This window comes from Macaca mulatta, chromosome 8 (genome assembly GCF_049350105.2).
Source record: "Macaca mulatta isolate MMU2019108-1 chromosome 8, T2T-MMU8v2.0, whole genome shotgun sequence".
NCBI classification, from domain to species: Eukaryota; Metazoa; Chordata; class Mammalia; order Primates; family Cercopithecidae; genus Macaca; species Macaca mulatta.
The window spans coordinates 135,116,626-135,138,563 of record NC_133413.1 but is presented as its reverse complement, the minus strand read 5'-3'; the positions used below and the strand labels follow the sequence as shown (position 1 = coordinate 135,138,563).

Below are 21,938 nucleotides of genomic sequence, written 5' to 3'. Positions count from 1 at the left end.
CTAACACGGTGAAACCCCGTCTCTACTAAAAAATACAAAAAACTAGCAGGGCGAGGTGGTGGGCGCCTGTAGTCCCAGCTACTCGGGAGGCTGAGGCAGGAGAATGGCGGGAACCTGGGAGGCGGAGCTTGCAGTGAGCCGAGATCTGGTCACTGCGCTCCAGCCTGGGCGACAGAGCAAGACTCCGTCTCAAAAAAAAAAAAAAAAAAAAAAAAAAAACTCCTTCCTGTGCTGCCTCTTGGCGTATCTGGCCTTGGTCATAGGTTCTAAGTGGTTTTTCTTTTTCTGTCTAGTGTAAGTGGGTGAAAAAAAAAATCAATTGAGTTGAGTGCCTTTTGAACTGTGTGTCTTTTTATTTGCTTGCTTTCTCTCAAAGCAGTAGAAAGTTTCAGCTCACTCAGCACCAGCAGCTTCCTGGGCATGGAGGTGGGCAGCAGGTTTAGCCTGGGTCTCCTCTGCTGCCTGCCACGTGATGGGGGCTCCGAGGGCCGCGGGTGTGGGTCTCACCAGAAGATGAGGTTCTAGGCAGGTGTACCTCATTTGGCAGCATGCGTGTGGTTATGGAGCAAGGTCCATTGGGTTCCCTGGGAGCTTGGAGATGCTGCTGCCTGGGCCAGGGCTCTGATTAGTGCCCTGGGGTACATTCACGACATTAAGATTTTGAAAAGCACCCCAGGTAATTCTAGTGATGGCCAATGTTGAGAATCACCAAGCTGTGTAAGTCTTCCCTCAAAGCCTTTTCTGGTCGGGCGAGGTGCCTCACATCTGTAATCCCATCACTCTGGGAGGCTGAGGTGGGTGGATCACCTGAGGTCAGGAGTTTGAGACCAGCCTGGCCACCATGGCGAAACCCTGTCTCTGCAAAAAATACAAAAATTAGCCGGGCGTGATCACGCACGCCTATAGTCCCAGCTACTCAGTAGGCTGAAGCAGGAGAATTGCTTGAACCCAGAAGGTAGAGGTTGCAGTGAGCCAAGATCATGCCACTGGACTCCAGCCTGGGTGACAGAGTGAGACTCAGTCTTAAAAAAAAAAAAAAAGAAGCCTTAATCTTACCCAAATCTGAATATAGAAGTACCTTTAGACAGTTGCACACCAATGTGAATATACTTAGCACTACTGAATTGTGATGCTTAAAGATGGTCAAGATGGTACAATTTATGTGTATTTTACCACAATTAAAAATAAAAATTAAGCCAGATGCGGTGGCTCACTCCTGTAATCCCAGAACTTTGGGAGGCCAAGGTGGGCAGATCACGAGGTCAAAAGATCAAGACCATCCTGACCAACATGGCCGCAAAAGTCAGCTGGGCATGATGGTGCACGCCTGTAGTCCCAGCTACTCAGGAGGCTGTGGCAGAAGAATCGGTTGAGCCTGGGAGGTGGAGGTTGCAGTGAGCTGAGATCACGCCACTGCACTCCAGCCTGGTGACAGAACGAGACTCTGTCTCAAAAAATAAAAAATAAAAAAATTTTAAAAACCTTAGAGTTAAATGTTAAAGTAAATAAACTGAAACATAAAAATAAACCACAAAGGATCTTTAGACTACTTTGCTGTGATTTATTGATTCTGTCCGATGTGATTTTTTTGCGATGATGGAAATTGTCAAATACATGAGCCACTAGCCACGTTTGACTATTGAGTACATGAAGTGCGGCTAGTGCAATCAAGGAATTAGCTTTATTTTTAGTCACTTTTCATTTGTTTAAACTTAAATAGCCATATATGGCTAGTGGCTACCGTACTGAACAGTTGCAGATCTATAACATACCGTCTAGATAATTATAGTGTGCCTGCTTTGCAACACAGCTTTCTGACTATCTTCTACCTTCTGCTGGCTACGATACTGCCCCTAAACCTCTCCGTAGAAATTCTGGAGCTAGAGTTGACCTTGAAGTTAAAGGAATCTGATTCAAATCCCGTGGGCAAGTTATCTAATCTCTCTGAGCCTTGGTTTCCTCTTCCGTAAAATGGGTCTAATGAACCTGAAAGAGCTGTTGGAGGATTCTGAAATGAAACATTGCTTGTGAAGGTTTTCACACATTGCCTGGTGAACGTACACTCAAATGTTAGAAGCGGTAACTATTGTGTCTTGTAGATTTGGGAATGAGGTATTTTGAAGTCTTAAAATCAGTGGAGTAATTATCTCCACCACTTCTTAGGACAGACACTGCCCCACTCTAAATACGGAGCTGTATTTAGAGCTTGCAGTGAAGTTGCAGGAAATGGAGAAGTTTGAGTTTTTGTCTTCCTAAGTAAATCGCTCCCGAGTTCATTATGAAGGTCAACTGGCCCAGCAGGACGTATTTGCATTCTCTGTCTGCAAACCCTACTGTTTGTTTATCAGGGAAGGAGAGGGTGGGGTACCTGGCTAGGACATTTGTAACTCAGATACATTGAGGCCCGGGGGAGGGAAGTTGCTTTATTAGGGTCATCGTTTCCCATCTACGTCCTTTGAGTTTCCTCCTTTTTCTGGGGCAACCACCAGAAGTGGCCATCCCGCCCCTCTAGTCTGCCCTATAGCAGCAGCTTCCCAAGTCTTGGCCGCATCTGGGTTCTTCCCGTGGGCCGAATGTGGCAGTCCTGCCTTAACCTTTTGTGTGAGTGGCCCCAGCTGAGTGGCCCGCTGTGTGTCCAGCACTCCCCAGCTCGGACTCCAGGCTTCCTTGAACACAGCCTGTGCTCCTCCCTCTTGCTGTTTGTCCTGTCCTGTCTCTGTCATTGCTGCCTATTGAAATCTTTCTCATCCTTCAAGGCCCCGTCAGTGACCTTATTCTCTGGTGCCTCCTTTTCCCTCAAAGCTGGGTAACCCTAAAGCCATTTTGTACATTCTGTGTGACATTCTACCTAGCATTGATTATATCCTACCTTAAAAAGTGGTTGTACTTGGGCCTTGAAGTCTGGCTCTAGCACTCCCTAGCTCTATTGCTTTGAGCAAGTTACTCAAGTTTACTGAGCCTTGATTTTCTTACCTGTAAAATGGGAGAAGAGGTGAATAATCTTTCCCTCTTAAAGTTGTTGAGTATTAAATAAAGTAAAAGTCGAGGGCTTGGCATGAAATAAGTGCTAAATAAATGCTCGTATCTATTTGAGCTACCCTAGTAGTTCCTGGCAGAGCCTCCTGCTGCTGGTGGCACTCAGATGTTTCAAAGAATAGAAGCAACCTATGTCTTCACTTTGGTAGTGCAGTAGACGCAAGTGCAGTGCTTTTCAACATTCAACATGTAAGTAATTTGAGATAACACAGTACATGTATTCGTCTAATACGGTGGCAATACCTACTGTGTGCTGAGGCTGCCGGGGGGTGGAGGAACACCTGTGGACAGTATAGACACAGTCATTGCCCTGAAGTGCTCAGTCTAGGAGAGAGGCAGGCAGGTAATTAGAGTTCAGCATAATCTGCACCACCATAGAGATCAGCCTAAGATTGTGTGGGGGCCCTGGGGAGGGCCTCTGATTCCCATTTAGGGTGGGAGTACACAGTCCAGGAAGGCTTTTGACCTGGGTGACACCCTCGCTCAGAACTGAGTTTTATTTTGGTTGTTTAAAAAGCATTTATATGCAAACCAGGCACTATGCTAAGTGCTTGATACAAACTTACTTAATCTTCCAACCACCTAGCAAGGTAGTCTTAGTAACTATTATAATTCCCATTTTACAGATGGGGAAACGGAGGTGCTGAGCGGTTAAGCCATTTGCCCATGTCATACAGCTAGTGAGAGGCACAGCTGGGAGTTAGTTGGCAGTCTAGCTCCGAGGTCTGTGCGCCTGTCCACCAGACTGGTCTCTCGCTCTTGCACCCTAGCAGTTTCGATTCTGTAAGAGGTGTATTTCATTCATCTCCTTGTTTACTCTATTTGTACCGTTAGGACTCAGAATGAGACAGATAAAACACACAAAAATCTAGACTCGCCTCTGAGCTTCTTCCAGAAGTTCAAGGGGTCTCCCTCTAATTACGAGGAATATGCCCTGGCCATGGACATGAAGTTGTTGGGCTGGGCCAGTGCAGTTTTTGGAGCAGCTGGGCTGTGAGACCAAAGTGTGCAGTAGGATTGTCCAAGGTGGCAGCCACACGACACATGTTTGTTTTGCTGGAGAAGCCCCTCTGTCAAGGGTCGCCCCGGTAACCGCTCTGCACCCCGAGTGATTGAGTGCAAAGGAAGAAGCGGGCAGATATTTGCAGTAGGAGGCTGGAAGAGCTCGGGGATTAGTTCCCAGGGAGACCTCCCTTCTGAGGCTGGACTCCTCCTGCAGCCGAGCACGCAGCCATTAAGGAAGTCTTTGAGTTTGGTTTAATGGCCCCTCTTTGTTTTGAAGTGGCTGTTTACTGAACCTTCAAAGCCGGCTCCGCAGCAGGATGTGATCGAGGGCCTGAATAATTGGATGAGGCACCCCAATAGGAAGCAGGGAGCGGGGAGCAGAGCCAGGAGTAGCTGACAGCCAAGCCCTCTGTCTGAGCCTCCGCTGGAGGGAGTGAGGTCGTCCTGCAAACAGAAGTTGACCTGAAGCAGGGGTCCCCTGGAACCTGGCCTCTTTGATGTTGTGCTGGCCTTAATTAGGAACACCCTAATTAAGTCACTGAGGAGGAAGCTTTTTTCTAAAAAAAAAAAATTAGCAAATGTTTTGAGAGCATTTCATGAGGGATTTACTTCTCAAAGATTATGTAAGTAATGTATTAATGGAAGAAAAACTAGAAACTTCAGTTAAGTAAAAAATAAGTCACCCGCAAGCGCTTGATAAGAAAGTGGGTTATGTTCACATTCACAAGAGCTCGCACATATTCAGCAAAGGGTCAGGGAGCCCCAACACTGTGTTAGAAACTTCTTTCTTCACTTAGTGGCCTGGTGTCCTTGCTTTTCCGTGTGTGTCGTTGTGAGCAGTGTCAGTGTTAATGGCTGTATGGTGTTGCACTGCTTTGTATGTCTCTAATTAATTCATTTGGTCAAAACATATTTGAGAAGTTACTAGTACCAGGTTCTGAGTGCTGGGAGATAGCAGCAAACACAATGGACACAAATCCCTGCCCTCCTGGAACTTACATTCTAGTGGAGTGAGGTGCAGGTGAAGCAGACACACGGAATAAGTCAATTCTCTTGTATAGTAGAAGGATTATATGCAGTGGGGAAAAAGCACTGTTGCTGTTTTTATTTTTTATTTTTATTTTTATATATGTTTTTTGAGATGGAGTCTTGCTCTGTCCCCCAGGCCGGAGTATGCAGTGGCGCAAACTTGGCTCCCTGCAACCTCTGCCTCCCAGGTTCAAGTGATTCTCCTGCCTCAGCCTCCCAAGTAGCTAGGACTATAGGCATCCCCCACCACACCTGGCTAATTTTCTTTTGTATTTTTAGTGAAGATGGGGTTTCACCATGTTGGCCAGGCTGGTCTTGAACTCCTGATCTCAAGTGATCTGCCCGCCTTGGCCTCACAAAGTGCTGAGATTACAGGTGTGAGCCACCGCGCCCAGCCTGTTGCTGTTTTTAAGTAGAGTGGTTAGGGTGGGCCTCGCAGAGAAGGTGACGTTAGAGCAACAACTTAAGAACTGTGAAGATGTGGGCAGGGGGTGGGGGTGGTGTTCAGGGAAAGGGAAGAGAGCATGCGCAGAAGCCCTGAGGTAGAAGCCAGTACCTCCCTCATTTGTGTTTAGGGTGCGTCCAGTTTTTTTTTTTTTTTTTTTTTTTTTACTAATTATAGGTAACCCTACAACAAGTACATCCTTGTGACTAGACATTGATTTACATCAGTGATTTCCCCTGAAGGACTTTTTATCCTTGGTCAAAATGTGTGTTTTTTTCAAGACTTTTGAAACCCATTACCCAAAGCCTACCAAAAAGCATGTGTCAGTTCCCAGTTCCCATGTGTGAGGGTGGTGAGCCCGTGAATTATGTCTGAAGGAGCTAGATGTGAACGCTAGGACCTAGCTGACACCCCTGCTTCCAAAGGCACAAAGGGACATGTGGCATCTTACCTAGTGCAGTGTTTCTCAAATCTTGCTGTGTGTAATTTTTAGCAAGCAAAAGTGTCCCTGGAGAATGGGTTAAAATGCAGATTCCCTGGCTGCATCCCAAGAGACTTTTTGTTGATCTTGGGTGGTGCTTAGAATCTGCAGTGTTAGCAGACACTTCAGGTCATTCTCTGGTAGGTCTTGGTGGGATTGCACCAGGAGTAGGTGGAAGTGGAGTGGCTCCTGGGCCACCTGAACCACTGAGAGCTTCCTCTGCAGCTCCTGAAGTATGTAGGAAGCTATATCCTGCTCATGTGTCCCCACCCCTAACTCCACCACAAATGTACCTGGAATGTGATCAGGCAGACGAAATGAGTTCTGCGCCTAGACAGAGCATAATCTCGACTTCCTTTCATTTGCTAATTCTGTCTTTTGCAGGGAATGCTTCCTCTTTCTTTCATTTCTCTTTGCCCAGAAAATTCCCATTTATCCTTTGAGACCGAGGTGAGGCATTGCCTCGCTCTGGGAACCACACTGTCCAGCACTTTATATCTCGAGTATGCTGCCCTTGGGGCTTTGGGATCTGCAGTTCCACGTCAGCTTTACTGACAGTCTGAGTTCCTCAACGCTTTGGTCTCTTTCTCTGTATGGCCTACCCTTCACTGAGTGCCTGCGCATAGTAGGTGCCCATTTGTGGCCCGGTCAGCGTGACTGGCATTGGACATTGAATCATCAAAGCAGAGTTGAGTTCTACTTACTAGTCACCCTTCTAAGCACTTGTCTTTTTCCCCATCATCCTATAATCACCATTTGAGGCAAGGACTGCCATCAGCATCCTTTACAGATGAAGACAGGGCGGCACCAGATGATGAAGTCGCTTGCCCAGGGTCACCCAGTGAGCACATCTGAAGTTCGCAGGCTGACTCTGGAGTCATGCTCTTAACCACCAGGCCGCACAAGGCCTTTCGGGCTCTGGAATATGGCTATACCTCAGCGTCCTCTCTCCAGGCAAGAAAAATGACATTCAATGGAAAGACACTTAAAAAAAAATGGCTATAGAAATGACAAACACAGTTATCACTGTGACACTGGTGGCCTCTGACTCTTTACTGGCCACCAGGGCATCGTTCCTAGTAGCCTGGGGTGGGAGTTGAGGTCACAGAGGAGGTGCTATCTGTCTCTTGTTCCAAAGGGGAAATCTGCTTCATGGAAAATTGCAGAGCACACTAAGTGTGTACAGCGCACCAAGGCCAGTGCCTGCCCCAGGGTGGATGTGACAAGTTCATCATGCTGCCCTTGGCTGGGGAGAGGTCTCAGTTTAAAAGGGAAGATGGACTAAAAAAAGTAAGGAAAAGAAAACAAATTCAACAACAACAAAAATAAAAAAAGAAGAAGAAAAAGAGAAAAAACAAAAAAATAAAGAGAAAAAGAAAAGAGAGCAAAAAAAAAAAAAAAAGGAATATGGAATGAATACAGAGGTGTGTGTGTATTTAGGGGAGCAAAACCTCAAACATGATCCTCTCTAGGGTACAGGGTGTTTGCGTGTCTGTTCAAGGTATTGGAGAGATTGGCCCCAAGAGGAACTAATCCCTAAAATGCAGAAGCAGTTTTGGAGTTGGGTGGAGGCGGGTCAGAGCGGGCACTTCCAGGAAAAAGAAATGGGTGAGTGTAAATGGAGCAACATGAAGTCATGCTCACAAGGTCTAACATTTCGTAGGGTGTGCAAGCCTCTAGGTGTTCTGCCAGGTTCAATATCTAAGGTGGACATTTATGGATAGGAATAAACATATGGAACAATAGCTTTGGCCTCTACCTAGTATTGATTATATCCTACCTTAAAAAGTGGTTGTACTTGGGCCTTGAAGCCTGGCTGTAGTACTTCCTAGCTCTATTGGAGGATAGGAGGCCAAAGGTTAGAGGGTAGATATTTATTATTCTGGGGAGGATTAAAGGTATACAAATACTAGGTACAAGCAGCCAGCCCCTGTATTAGGTGGTTAAATATTGAGTTCCCAGGTTTCCAGATGTGGAGAGTCAGTCAGTCTTAGTTGAACCCATTATACAATTTTATTTTAAAAAGAACTGGGCAGGCTGGGAGTGGTGGCTCACGCTTGTAATCAGTCTTCTGGAGGCCGAGGCAGGTGAATCACTTGAGGTCAGGAGTTCAAGACCACCCTGTCCAACATGGTGAAACCCCATCTCTACTAAAAATACAAAAAATTAGCTGAACATGATGGCACACTCCTGTAGTCCCAGCTACGCAGAGGCTGGGGCAGGAGGATCACTTGAATCCAGGAGGCGGAGGTTGCAGTGAGCCAGGACAGCACCACTGTACTCCAGCCTGGGCGACATAGCAAGACTCCATCTCAGAACATAAAAAATAAAATAAAATAAACAACGGTGCAAACTTAGGATCAATTAATGCAGTTAACCAGGCGTGAGGGCAAACCCTTCCCTGACCTTGGGCAAATTACTTAACTTTTTCTGTGCCCGATTTTCCTATGGTTAGTAGGGAAGTGTTAAATGCCTGCTTTACCAGCCGCCCTTTCAGTGGTGTTGTGAAAGACCTCTGTAGTCTCGAATACAGCATACATGGGAGGCGGTGCCTTCTGTGCCCATCATGACGTCAGTTTGGATTCCCACATGGCAGGTTTTCACCTTTGAAAACTTGGCCATACAAATGTCAGGTGGCTGGTAATGCAGGCAGTGACTCACCATAAACCTCTTCCTCTCTCTTTTGATGGGAGGAACTATCTGAAATAATAAAGGAAATGTCATGGCAGTAATGGCCATGGCTCTCACTTGTAATCTCAACATGTTGGGAGGCCAAGGCAGGCAGATTGCTTGAATCCAGGAGTTCGAGACCAGCCTGGGCAACATGGTGAAACCCATCTCTACTAAAAATACAAAAATTAGTTGGGTGTGGTAGTGTTTCCCTGTTGTCCCAGCTACTTGGGGGACTGAGGCAGGAGGATCGCTTGGGCCTGGGAAGTTGAGGCTGCAGTGAGCTGATATTGTGCCACTGCACTCCAGCCTTGGTGACAAAGTGAGACCCTGTCTCAAAACAAAAAAACAGGCCAGCTTCAGTGGCTCATGCCTGTAATCCCAGCTCTTTGAGAGGCTGAGGTGGGCAGATCTTCTGAGGTCAGGAGTTCGAGACCAGCCTGGCCAACATAGCAAAACCCTGTCTCTACTAAAAATACAAAAAATAGCCAGATGTAGTGGTGCACGCCTATAATCCCAGCTATTTGGGAGGGTGAGGCAGGAGAATCTCTTGAACCCCATAGTCGGAGGTTGCAGTGAGCGATATCACACCACTGCACTTCCAGCCTGAGTGACAGAACGAGACTCTGTCTCAAAACAGACAAACCCAAAATTGGGGAATGAGTTGAATTTAGGGGATGAAAAAGAAGAGGGATTCTGTTTTTCAAGAAATGTGGAGCATGGAACACATACATACATTTTACAGTGGTTAAAAAATAGAACCAAAAGCCTAGCTGTGATTGTAGAGCACCCTGAGGTAGCGACACCCTAAGGGGTGCCATTGACGTGGGGTGGCCATTGCTGTCCAATAGAACTTTCTGCAGTGATAGAGATGTTCTGTGTCTGTGCTGTCCAGTATGGTAGCCACTAGCCACTGCAGAGCACTTGAGGTATGGCTAGTGGGCTGAACAACTGAATTTTACATTTTATTTAATCATACTTTTTTTTATTTTTTTTTGAGATGGAGTCTCGCTCTGTCACCCAGGCTGGAGTACAGTGGCCTGATCTCAGCTCACTGCAAGCTCCGCCTCCCGGGTTTATGCCATTCTCCTGCCTCAGCCTCCTGAGTAGCTGGGACTACAGGTGCCCGCCACCTCGTCCGGCTAGTTTTTTTGTATTTTTTAGTAGAAACGGGGTTTCACCGTGTTAGTCAGGATGGTCTCGATCTCCTGACCTTGGGATCCACCCGTCTCGGCCTCCCAAAGTGCTGGGATTACAGGCGTGAGCCACCGCGCCTGGCCTAATCATACTTTAAATAACCTCATGTAGAGCTCCCCTGTTGGACAGCTCAGGATACAGAAAGGAATACTTCCTGGTGGAGAACTTAAGAAATAAAATGACTTGGAAGATACGGTTGACATATTTGTTTGGTTCTTTTTATTTTAAGTGGAGACACCCAGATGTCAGAAAACAGCTTGATATCCTTGATTTGTTTGGTTAGGGTGTTAATAGTTACAAGTGGAGAAGTTTGCGAGGGGAGATGGATGGATGGATGGAGGGAGCACCTTTTGTGGTTCAGTCTTCCTTTTCATAGGCATGTTTATTGCTCTTGTGCTTGGGCAAGTGGGTGAGGGTGGGCGGGCGAGGAAGCAACCATTGATTATCCCCAAGGCTGTCATCCGCTTGACGGACAGGGATAATTAGTGGATTAGGCAAGCCCAATCAGAGAATAAAAGCCCAGGAATGGTATTTATGATGGATGGGCTTACCCAGTGCCTTTCATCTGAGGATCTTAGGAGCCCTTCATCTCGCAGGATTGGGTGGGGAAGGGTGGTTTTGGGGACAAAGCTATGACAGGCATTCATGGGTCCTTTCTGTCATCCCACACGCCCACTTCTGGAAGCTGAGTGGATTCCTGCCTCATGCTTAAGGAAGCAGGGAGGCCAGAGCCACTGCTGCGTAGGTCAGAAGGTGCCAGCCTCCTCTGGAAGCTGCGTAAAGCAGCTTCAGGGTAACCTGAAGGCTGAGCTCATCCAGGGTATACCCAGCGGAAGAAGAGGAAGGATGCTGTTGGCTATGTTCCTCACACTCGCCCTGCTGAGGTCTCTGCAGACCTGGGAAGGGGTCATGGCGGCAGGGGTGGCTGTGGCAGCTGGAGATTTAAGAGCCCCTCCCAGATTGACTCTATTGATCTCCTGGTAGAAGAAGATCAGTTTGTGTGTTCACAGAAAACCAAGATGGGATAAAATTATCCATAATCATACCACAGGTGCCAACAGCTGTGAACCTCTCTGTGCGTTTCTACCAGGCATTTTTCTACCCAAGACATTTCTCTTTGTTGTGTGTTTTGTGTTTTCTTTCTTCCTTTTTTCTTTTTTTTTTTCCTGAGACAGCCTCGTTCTGTCGCCTAGGCTGGAGTGCAGTAGCGTGATCTCAGCTCATTGTAACCTTTGCCTCCTGGGCTTTAGCGATTTTCATGCCTTAGCCTCCTGAGTAACTGGGATTACAGAGGTGTGCCACCATGCCGCACTAATTTTTTGTATTTTTAGTAGAGATGGGGTTTTGCCATGTTCCCCAGGCTGGTCTCGAACTCCTGAGCTCGGGTGATCCATCTGCCTCAGCCTTCCAAAGTGCTAGGAGTACAGGAGTGAGGCACTGTGCCCAGCCTCGTGCTTTCTTTTTTATGTGGTTGGGGGTCCTGACCATTTCTAGGGTGACATTACAATCCCTCTGGGCCATCTGCAGTTGTAATCAGGTGCCATGTGTGCAGGGCACCCTTGTCCTCTTCTGCTCTACCTTGTCTGGGCTCCTAAAGGACCCACATAGAAAGCGCGACCCAACCTGCTGTCTAAGCCACTCTTTGCAGCCCTGGGACTGGGCTGGGCTGGGCTGGGCTGGGCTGGAGGAGGCTGGCTCTGTTCATGTGGTTACTTGCACTTCCCAGAATCAGGGAACACTTGGGCTGCAAAGTCAGATCTGGCATCCAATTGCAACCTGGAGCTCTCTGCTCCAACCTCTCTGGACGTCAGTTTCCTCAGCTCTAAAATAACAGCAGTACCTGCCTGCCTGGGCTGCTGTGAGGATGCAGTGAGAATGCAGGTCAAGTTGGGCTTCTTAGAGAGTGGTCTGTGGACCAGGAGCAGCAGCACCTCTCAGATTAAACGGCCCCGCCTTGACCAAGCAAATCAGAACCTGCCTGGCTGCAAGCTCCCCAGGTGATGGATTTGTAAATTACAGCTTGGGAAGGGCCAATATATATACCTGGCGCCTGACAACTCTTTAGAAAGTGGTGACGCTTCATGATGATGGTGATGACAGTGATGCTTGTCAAGGTGAACAGAGATACTTGGGAAGTTACCTGGCTGGTCATATACCCCACGGCTTGATTTCTCAGCCAGATCCACTGGTGAACCAGCCTCTGTCTGGCACCTTTTGGGCAGAACAAAGGCCTTTGAGCTGGAACCCCACTCTCTAGAGCCTCTGCCCTTCTGGTTCCTACTTGACTCTCCCCTGAACTGAATTCCTCCTCCTCATGTGAGTCCTCCCTAGCTCTGTGGCTCCTCCAAGTTGTCCTTTCTCTGGCAGCCACAGTTCCCAGCCCCTCTCTGTTCCTTGTGTGGCCATGTGGTGTCGAATTTCCTCAGCTGTCCCGGCGGGGCTGGGCTGGGAGAGGCAGTTGCTGCATTATTTATGGAGCACCGGTCACCAGCCGTGCCGATGAGTTACACACAGTTATTCTCTGCACCGTGTGTGGGATGCCGTCCTGGGCCTCTGTTTAATACAACACAAAACGAAGCCAAACGACCAGAAGCCAGAATGGCTGTTGGCCGACTGCTGTGCCTTGCTTGTGTCAGGCAAATGGCTTGCCGTGGGTCCTGGCTCTAGGGAAAGTGGAGGAAGGGGAGGAAGATGAGGAGAGGCACTTGGGGGTGTCTCCCAAGCTCCACTTTGAGGGTGGGGTGGGGAGGCCAACTTGTGGATTTGTTTAGGTGGCCACCAAACTCCTCAGTTGAAGGACATTTAGGAGGCCTTTTTTCCTAAAAAGTAAGGAAGTGACTTCATTATTTTCCTCTTTCCCCCAGGAACCAGAGTGATGCCAGGTATGTGACCGTTAGCCAGGTTCTCCCATCACCTGGCTGGTCTGGAATTTATGTCACTCACTGAATGAAGGCCACCCTGGTCTTCCTTGACTGTGCCAAGACCCCACCCTGGGTCTTGTCCTGGAAGGCTGCCCTTGCCCACCTGGGCCACTTTGCCCATGTTCTGCCTGGAGGAGTGGCCAGCATAAATGTGCCACTCCAGTGTCTCTTGGAGAGAGCTGGTCGGTGTCCCCTGCCTCCTTTTGTGTCAGCTGCACCCCCTACCAGAAGTACTTTTCCTTCCTCCCTTCATTTCTCTGTCCTTGTCCCACAGTCCAGAGGGGAAGCCCTTAGGCTCATAGACAGCAAACTGTATGATGTGATAAGTTGGGGAGTAGGCGCAGCTAACCCAGAGGGTAGGTGGGAAGGGGGTGTGTCAGAGAATGTTCCAGAAGAGGTGTCACAGCTGGGTAGTGATGGCCGAATAGGAGTTTTCAAGATTGCTGAATCCCCCTGGAGGTTTGAAGAGAAGCAGCCACAGGGTGTGCTGTGTGTGGAGAGCGTGGGTGAGATCATGCATTCAGGGAAGCCCCATCTCTCACCCAAGGAAGTGAGACTGCCATGCAGTTTGATGGAGGGAGTCCTCTTTGTACGCGTGTAAACAAACTGGCTTTCTCTTACGTCTCTTTAATAGGGGCCTTCTCCTTTCTTAGAACCCAGCGTAATCTGAGTTGTATTTTCAACCAACGCACTGCCAAGGGCTCCAGAAACTCCCTGCTCTCCTCTCTGAAGACATTCAGGGGGCTCCTGGAGGAGGAGCATCTTCTCGTTTTGCCTCGTGACTTTGGACTTGGCAGAAGCCGGGGTGCAGTGGGAGTTTTGTTTTCTTTGATTTGGGTCTGTCTGGATCGTTGTGAAGCCTTTGTGTGTTCTCGGGTGAAATCCACAGCCGGGTCTGTGTGGAATCGTTTTCACGGCTCTGGGAGTGCATTCCGAGGAATTTCCTCAAATGTGGACAGAGCTCAGCCAGCAACCTCAGGAATGAACTTTCTGGGGACTTCTTGGTCGGTGGATGCAGATGCAAAAACCAAGGACAGTTGGGGAATTGCTTCCTGAAAGGCTCTAAGAGCTTCCAGTGTCTCGGGTTGCGGGTTTCTTTCGAAACTTGAGCATGGTCTCCTTTGTGTAGTCTTGCTGTCCAAAAGGCAGGACTTTGTCTCTGCTGCCTTTCCATCTTTCTACAGTTACCTCCTTCCTCCTTTCTTTCTTCCACTAAGCTTGAATTATTATAGTAAAACTGCTCTCAGGTGGGTAGAAACTTCTTTTTTCCTTGAAAGAAACTTACAAAAATATCTGGAACAACCCAACATCACCTTGCCTTTACATGTTAATAACATTTACTCACTTTTTTTTTCATTTCTCAACAAGGAGGTTTTTGTCTTCCGTTCTTAGAGGTTGATTTTTTTTCTTTTTTTAGAATCTATTAAATTATATATTGCCTAAAACAGGTGGGCCTGACTTTCTCTGATAGACTGTCAAGTATCATTAAGTCAGGAACAAGCTGCTTTGGGCAACCTTCTGGCTGGGTGGGTGTTCGTAGGCAGGGAGCTGTTAGCTGTACCCCTCGACTAGAAAGGTGACCCCTCCTTTTGTTGCTAATTTGGTAAAGACTGAAGTGATGCTCCAAGTGGGGGCAGATAAGAAGTTTCTTCAGTGGTTTGAGTAGTCGTCTTTTTTCAGGCATACTCACCTCGGGGTTGAGTACTCCACCCTACCATTTGCTTAGCAGCAGCAGAGAAATCGTCTGGCACTGAACACCCACCTGCCCTTGCCTTGGTCTGTTTCTGCCTAACCATGGTTCCCTAATAGGGAGGTGCAGACACTTCCCACATTGGCTGGTTCCACCCCGAGGACTCAGAAAGGGGGGTTCCAGTCTGGATGGACAGTCTGACTTAGAGAGACTTTACGGTTTGTCCCCCACACATCCTAAAGGAGATTACTCAGAGCCTATGGCCACTTGGATCCCTCATATCAAATGTTTGTTGAGCACTTCCGCTGTGCTGGGCACTGCACCGAACACTTTCTGTATATGACCTCATCCGTTCCTCATCCCAGCCCCGTGAAGACGTGACTGAAACCCACTCAGAGGTCAAATGACTTGCCCAGTGTCGCATAGCAAATGGGAGAGCTAGAGTTCAATCCAAAAGATTGGGCTTCTGTACTTGCCTTCTTTATTCATCTCCTTCATTCTTTCAGTGTTCAGTAATTGGTGGTGTTGGTCATGGTGATGGAATTATTTGTTTTGGTTATCATCATTTTAAGGGAATGATCCCTGAGAGGTGAAATGATTTCCCCTAGTCCATGACTGGCAGGGCTGTGACTAGACCTCAGGACCCAGTGCTCCCTGCCCAGGCCACTGGTCCGTTCTGCATGTTCTCAATTAACATGCCTCACCTTTTCCTTTGACTTTTTTACTTTGAGACAGGGTCTTGCTCTGTTGCCCAGGCTGGAGTGCAGTGGCACAATCACAGCTCACTGCATCCTCGATCTTCCGGACTCAAGCAATTCTCCCACCTCAGCCTCCTGAGTAGCTGGGACTACAGGCATGTGCCACAGCACCCAGCTAGGTTTTTTTTTTTCTGTTGAGATGGAGTCTCGCTCTTTTGCCCAGGCCAGAGTGCAATGGTGTGATCTCAGCTCACTGCAACCCCTGCTTCCGGGGTTCAAGCAATTCTCTGCTTCAGCCTCTCGAGTAACTGGGATTACAGGTGCCTGCTATCACGCCCAGCTAATTTTTGTATTTTTAGTAGAGATGGGTTTCACCATCTTGGTCAGGCTGGTCTTGAACTCCTGACCTCCTGATCCACTTTCCTCAGCCTCCCAAAATGCTGGGATTACAGGTGTGAGCCACTGTGACTGGCCTGGGTTTTTTTTTTTTTTTTTTTTTTTTTAAGAGATTGGGTCTCGCCATGTTATCCAGGCTGGTCTCGAACTCCTGGGCTCAAGTGATCCTCCTGCCTCGGCTTCCCAAAGTGCTAGGATTACAGGTGTGAGCCACTGCCCCGGCCCACCTTTTTCTTAAGAAATACTTTGATCATCTTAATAATATTTCTCCAGGCCTCCCTGAATGGGAGTGGTTGGTGTTTGAGAGAGGAGAGTCTGGCTCCCTGGTCCTTCTTCCCTGTGTAGCTGAGAGATGGTGGCACCTTTGCCTAGAAGTAGGTGAGCAGTGTTTCTGAATGTGCTCAGATTTCTCCGAAAGCTTTTCGTCATGTCTTGTGGCTCAGAAAGAGAAGGAATGGTCAGATGAAGCTGCTATTGGTTGCTTGAGCCTTTGTGTTCTTAGAGGTGCCAACTGCTGTCCCTCTGGACAGAGATCTCCAGTGGCCATCCTGAGGACTCTGATCTTGGCCCTTATCTCTTTAATTGGATATAGGTGTACAAAGACTGGATTAAAAAAATGATATGTATGTTGGATATCATAATTGGAGTTTCCACTATGTCTTGATGGGCCTTCAATGATAGCCTGAGCTCTCACAAGTTTTCATTTGACATAAGTTAATATACAGTTTTGCTCTTGGGTGGAAGTAACTCCCAGGGCACACACTGGGGATGGAGGCGATGTCGGTGGGAGGGGGGCGGGGGGGGGGGGACAAGACCCTCACACAGGTGTTGGTTGACAGTAGCTCAGGTGTAGCTGCCAAAGGGCCTCTGCCAGGAGCCAGCCAGCCAGGATTCTTGCCCAGCTGTAACTTAGTTTTCCGTAGGGGCGAATTGCCACTTAGAGGAATAAATCCAGAAACCTGCACTTGGGCCAAGCAGGTCTCAAATGCATGAAGGCAGAACTGATGGATGTAATCTAGCAGCATGTGTGAAACAGACTTTAGAGTTTGGGTGGATTGTAAATTCATGGTGCTGTTGTTACCAGAACCTCTAATTTGATCTGAAGTTTTAAAAAATGTAGTGACTTTATTGTTTTCATTAAAATGATACATGACCCTTATAAAGAAAACTCACAAGACTCTAGCCATAAAGGAAAGTACAAAGGAGAAAGCAACACATTGGTCCAGATTTTAACTCCCAGAAGTAACCTGTTTTAATATTTTGTAGACAATTTTCCAGATTATGTACGTTTTCAGACAGAATTGACAGCTACAGAAGTAAATAAATAGGCAATTCTATAACAAGGTGTTCCTTGTTATAATGAGTGCTATGCATGATCTTTTGAAAAAACATACTTGGTTGTACTTATTTAGCAGAAGAAAATGAAACTGAAGTGAAGTAATACTGTAATTGGTTCTTCATAACTTTCTTTAAATTGATTTCTCAGATGTGCCTTAAAGCAGTGGTTCTTGACTGGGCGTGATTTTGTCCCCTAGGGGCCATCTGGCAATGTCTCATTTTTGATTGTCCCAAATAGGGGGTGGGGGAACACCGGCATCTAGTCAATGGAAGATAGGGATACTGCTAAACATCTTAAATGTGCAGGACAGCCCCCAAGACAAAGAATTTTCTGGCCCCAAATGTCCGTAGTGTTGAGGCTGAGAATCTGCTCTAAGGGTAAGAAAAAATGATGATTAATACCATTAGGAAGGTAAAACTGTTATGTTTTAGCTGGGTTGCAGTTTTAAACAGTTTTGATTGGGCTTCTGTAATGAAAGATGAGTTGATTAACCTCATTATAATTTCTTCCTCCTTTCCTTAACAAGAAAACCAAGAGGTAGCATATATTGTTTTTACCTTGTCAAGGTTCATAACATTTACACTCTATTCTGAAAACATAATCCCCAGTTGTTTAGTCTTAGTTTTGTTTTATTTTATTTTATTTTATTTTATTTTGTTTTTTGAGACAGAGTCTTGCTCTGTTGCCCAGGCTGGAGTGCAGTGGTGTGATCTCAGCTCACCGTAACCTCTGTCTCCCAGGCTCAAGTGATTCTCATGCCTCAGCCTCCTGAGTAGCTGGGACTACAGGCATGCGCCGCCATGCCTGGCTAATTTTTGTATTTTTGGTAGAGACTAGGTTTCACCACGTTGGCCAGGAGGATCTCGATCTCCTGGCCTCAAGCGGTCCACCCACCTTGGCCTCCCAAAGTGTTGGAATTACAGCTGTAAGCCACAGCGCCCGGCCCTTAGTTCTGTACTTAAATGATCAATGCCACATACCACTTAGCCCATTGTTTCACCTTTTCTGGGTTGATTTTGAGTCACCTCTTGGTTGGTGGGCTGTTTGATCTTGATATAAATTTAACATGTGTAGGAAGGGAGATGTCGGTCCCCGCTCTGCTTTGCCCTGTCGGACTTGCACCTGCAGATTTGAGTTTGTGTCTGTGCACCATACTTAGAGGAAGAGTAGAGAGACACGATGAGTGTTTCTGGGATGCTGTCGGGGTGTGAAGCAGGGTCCCGGGGAGAAATGGGGTTGGATGTGAAAATGAATTTTGAAAAGACTTCATGTGGAAGCAGGATTATTGATCTTAACTGAGGGCTCCCAGAAGGTTACAGCTAGAACTACATAAACATCAAGGACAGGGTGGCTGAAAATGGGCTACCCTGGGAAGGTGATGAGTTCCCTGCTAGCTGAAGTGTGTTGGGGAACCACCTGTTGCTATGCTGTCCCTAGGTGTTGGGCTTAAGCCATCAGATGAGCTGCTGCATTAGGTAACTTTCCAACCTTGAGAGTCTGATAGTCTAATTAATGCTTTCTGTAACCACCTGTCCTGGGGAAGCGCCCTAATCACTCCGGTTCCCTCCTTTGTGCTGTTTGGGGCAAGGGGGAGAACAGCCAGGGCCATGTTGCATGAGCAGGTGGTTCAGGGTGGAGCCTTACATGTTCTGTACACCTTAAATTTGGATCCACCATCTAACAACTCAAAAGTGTATGTGTGAGGTTCTGCCAAACTAGTTCAGTTGATGTTTGTAGTATTTACAAGATTACAGGAACTGAGCACATTCTAAACTGATTCCTGAGCCAATACATGTATATAGAATCCAGGAAACATATCGCAGACCTGCAAAGGAAGAGAACATACACAGATTGTTCCCTGCATGATTGGAATTGGGTGTTCTGTTAATGTAGTAATCAGATGTCTGTCGCAGTGTGACTTACTGATATCTTTGATTTGTCGCAGGGGAGCTATCCAGTTTGGGAAGATTTCATAAACAAAGCAGGAAAGCTGCAGTCCCAGCTTCGGTAAGTAGAAGCATGTGTTCTACAGGAAAAGGACAACATCCTCAGACAAGGATGGAGTGGGACAGACCAAAATGCAGATTGATTAGGGTTGATTCAGGAAGTGCTACAGATAGGGAAGCATGCGGTGGGTTCTGATTGGAGCATGATCACCTGTAGCCATATATCCTGGGCCCTGATTCCCATATGTAAAATGGGACTCATTCATGTCTGCTTTGCCTCCTTCCATAGGAATTTTGAGAGTCAAATGAGGTAAGTACTGTATGTAAGGTAGCAACAGGTAACATTTCTGTGTTGCTCGCTATGTGCCAGGCATTTGTTAACTTGTTTAAATCTCATAACCCCATGAGGTACATGCTATTATTATCCCCATTTTACTGATGAGGAAACTGAGGCACAGGAAAGTTAAATAACTTATCCATAGTCACATCACTAGTAAATGGCGGAGCAAGGATTTGGTTCTCTGGCTTGAGTCCATGTTCTCCTCCATTCTGCTTACTGCCTCTCCACATACAGAGTTTAAAACCTTGTGTTGGTTTTTTTTAACTCCACATTAGAATTTAAAACTGGTGTGGTGGCTCATGCCTGTAATCCCAGCACTTTGGGAGACTGAGGTAGGCGGGTCACGAGGTCAGGAGTTCGAGACCAGACTGGCCAACATGGCAAAACCCCGTCTCTACTAAAAATACAAAATTAGCTGGGCATGGTGACGGGTGCATGTAATCCCAGCTACTTGGGAGGCTGAAGCAGGAAAATCGCTTGAACCTGGGAGGCGGAGGTTGCAGTGAACCGAGATTATGCCATTGCACTGCAGCCTGGGCGACAAGAGCAAGACTCCGTCTAAAATAAAATAAAATAACAAAATAAAATAAAACCTTGTGTTGACTATTGTATAATTCCATTTACATGAAATATCTATCAAAAGCATATCTATAGAGTGATGTCAATCAGTGGTTGCCTGGGGACAGGGTGAAGAAGGAGAGTGACAAGTGGGTAAGATGGATCTTTTGGGTTGGTGGAAATGTTCTATAATTGGATTGTGGTAATGGTTGAACAACTCCAAATTTACTAAAAATCATTGACTCATACCCTGAAAAAGGGTGTATTTTATGGTATGTAAATTATGCCTCCGTAAAGCTGCCTAAACAGGATCCAGTGCTGAGCTCTAAGGGGCTGTGATCGCCTAGTCTCGTGCTTGTTCACGTATCATGTGACATGAAATAGAAAATATGTCGGCATCTTCTTGTTAAAGCTCTACCCTTTTAAATCATTGTGGTGAAGGGATGCAATTACACTTAGTGGGTGCTTCATGAAGGACAGGACATTTTAAAAAGGAATTATTTTGATGGTCCTGGTTCACGGCATTTAGGGGATGACATTGGCTGGTTTGGATGGAGGAAGATAAAGGTTCAGAGAGAGCAGGCCAGGCAGGGGTTTTCCAGGATGAATAGCCATGTGGACGACAGAGAGGTGGGAGGGGGTGATGTGATGCTCTCGGGCCTTTGCCTGTGGACACCAGGGGTCACTGCCCAGAGTGTTAGCCATAGGACTGGAGGGTCCATGGCGCACTATAGACTAAAGAACTCGGGAAGGGTGCGTCTTTTTTCTTCTATTCCTTCAGTTTTGTTTGGGGCCTGGGATTTCTATCCATGAACTGGAGCCTCAGACGGACAATGAACTTGGAATACCGCACCTTCCCCAGTTGTCAAGTCCTGTACTTAAGCCCTGTTTAAGCGCTTGTAATTACTTTCTGCTGGATCAGATACCACCTCCCCTGCTCAGGATTCAGGGCTCCTCACCTGAGTCCTTCACCAGCCTCACCTTATTTAGCTGTATCTACTCCCACCTCCATGTCTGCCATGATTACCATTTATTTTAGGTAACTTCATCTCCATCCTGTGGGAGGTCTCCTCCTGTAGTAATACAGTAAAACATTTAAATATATTTCCCTCTACTTTTTTAAGATTCAGCCTCATTTAACTGTCTGGCAGGCTTTCAGGGTAGACCAAGAAAATTGTTGTCTTCCCCTTTTGTCAGTAAGGATCTTGAAGCTTAAAGTAATGAACGGATCAGCTGTCTTAAACATATTAAGTAAAATTTAAAGTAATCTTAACTTATCCCTATTGGTGCAGGATACATTTTATATTATTAAACAATATTTTGTCCTGAAGGCAGGGACCATTTCTTTATTATTTTGTTAAACTAATAGTACAGGACTGAGAGCAATATAGAGGCCTCATGCACATGGTTTAATTTTGTGTATTAGAGAAAGGATGAAGTTTAGATCGCAGAAGAGGCATAGACGCTTTGGTGTATTTAAGCTGAATCACTCCTTTGTGTTTCTGTTGGTTACAAGTTTGCTCTGCCCCATCAGAGAGGGCCAAGATGTCTTGTGACTATGTCAGACAGTGAAATATGACTGCCATTTAAAAGCCTCGAAATTGATCACCATCCTAATTTTCAGTGGAGCCCTGGTGACCGTGTAATACACAAGACACCTCTACAGCTGGTTCATTAAATTTGGATGATTGGCGTTGAGTTGGATGAGAATAAATCCAGCCATTGTGTCAGATATTAATTGTAAATCAGAACCAGCTATTTATAAATCCCAAGATGTTTGATAAAGCTAATTTTTCCAGGGTTTGTGTTTGATGTCAACTCTTTAAAAAATATGCTTCAAAGTGGTTTTCTGTATGTGTATGTCATTATTTTTAAAAATGTTGAGCAGAATGTTTTCTTGCTCTACTGGAAAATAACAGGCCTCATTCTGAAGTTTGGCTCTAAGGGACTGTTGCCTAGATTTTCCCAGGATCTACTTCCAGCACCTTCCAGGAACCTTTTGTTTCAAAGCTACTGTTGCTGATGTTTAAAGGCCATTCCTTTCCCTTTTTCTTTCTTTTTTCTTTTTCTTTTTGAGAGAGGGTATTGCTGTGTCACCTAGGCTGGAGTACAGTGGTGCAGCCATGGCTCACTGCACCCTTGACCTCCTGGATTCAAGTGGTCATCCCGGTTCAGCCTCCTGAGTAG

General features: G+C 46.6%; 1 protein-coding gene across 6 annotated transcripts in view; it reads left to right on the top strand.

The window, feature by feature from the left end:
* The window catches only part of MTSS1 (MTSS I-BAR domain containing 1), a 183,633-nt gene that overhangs the window by 7,589 nt on the left and 154,106 nt on the right, over positions 1-21,938 (top strand). For all 6 annotated transcript variants that reach the window (XM_028852901.2, XM_015145964.3, XM_077944013.1 and 3 more), the window contains exon 2: positions 18,853-18,914. In XM_028852901.2, the coding sequence (XP_028708734.1) occupies positions 18,853-18,914 (62 nt within the window). The remainder of the gene's footprint in view (positions 1-18,852; positions 18,915-21,938) is intronic.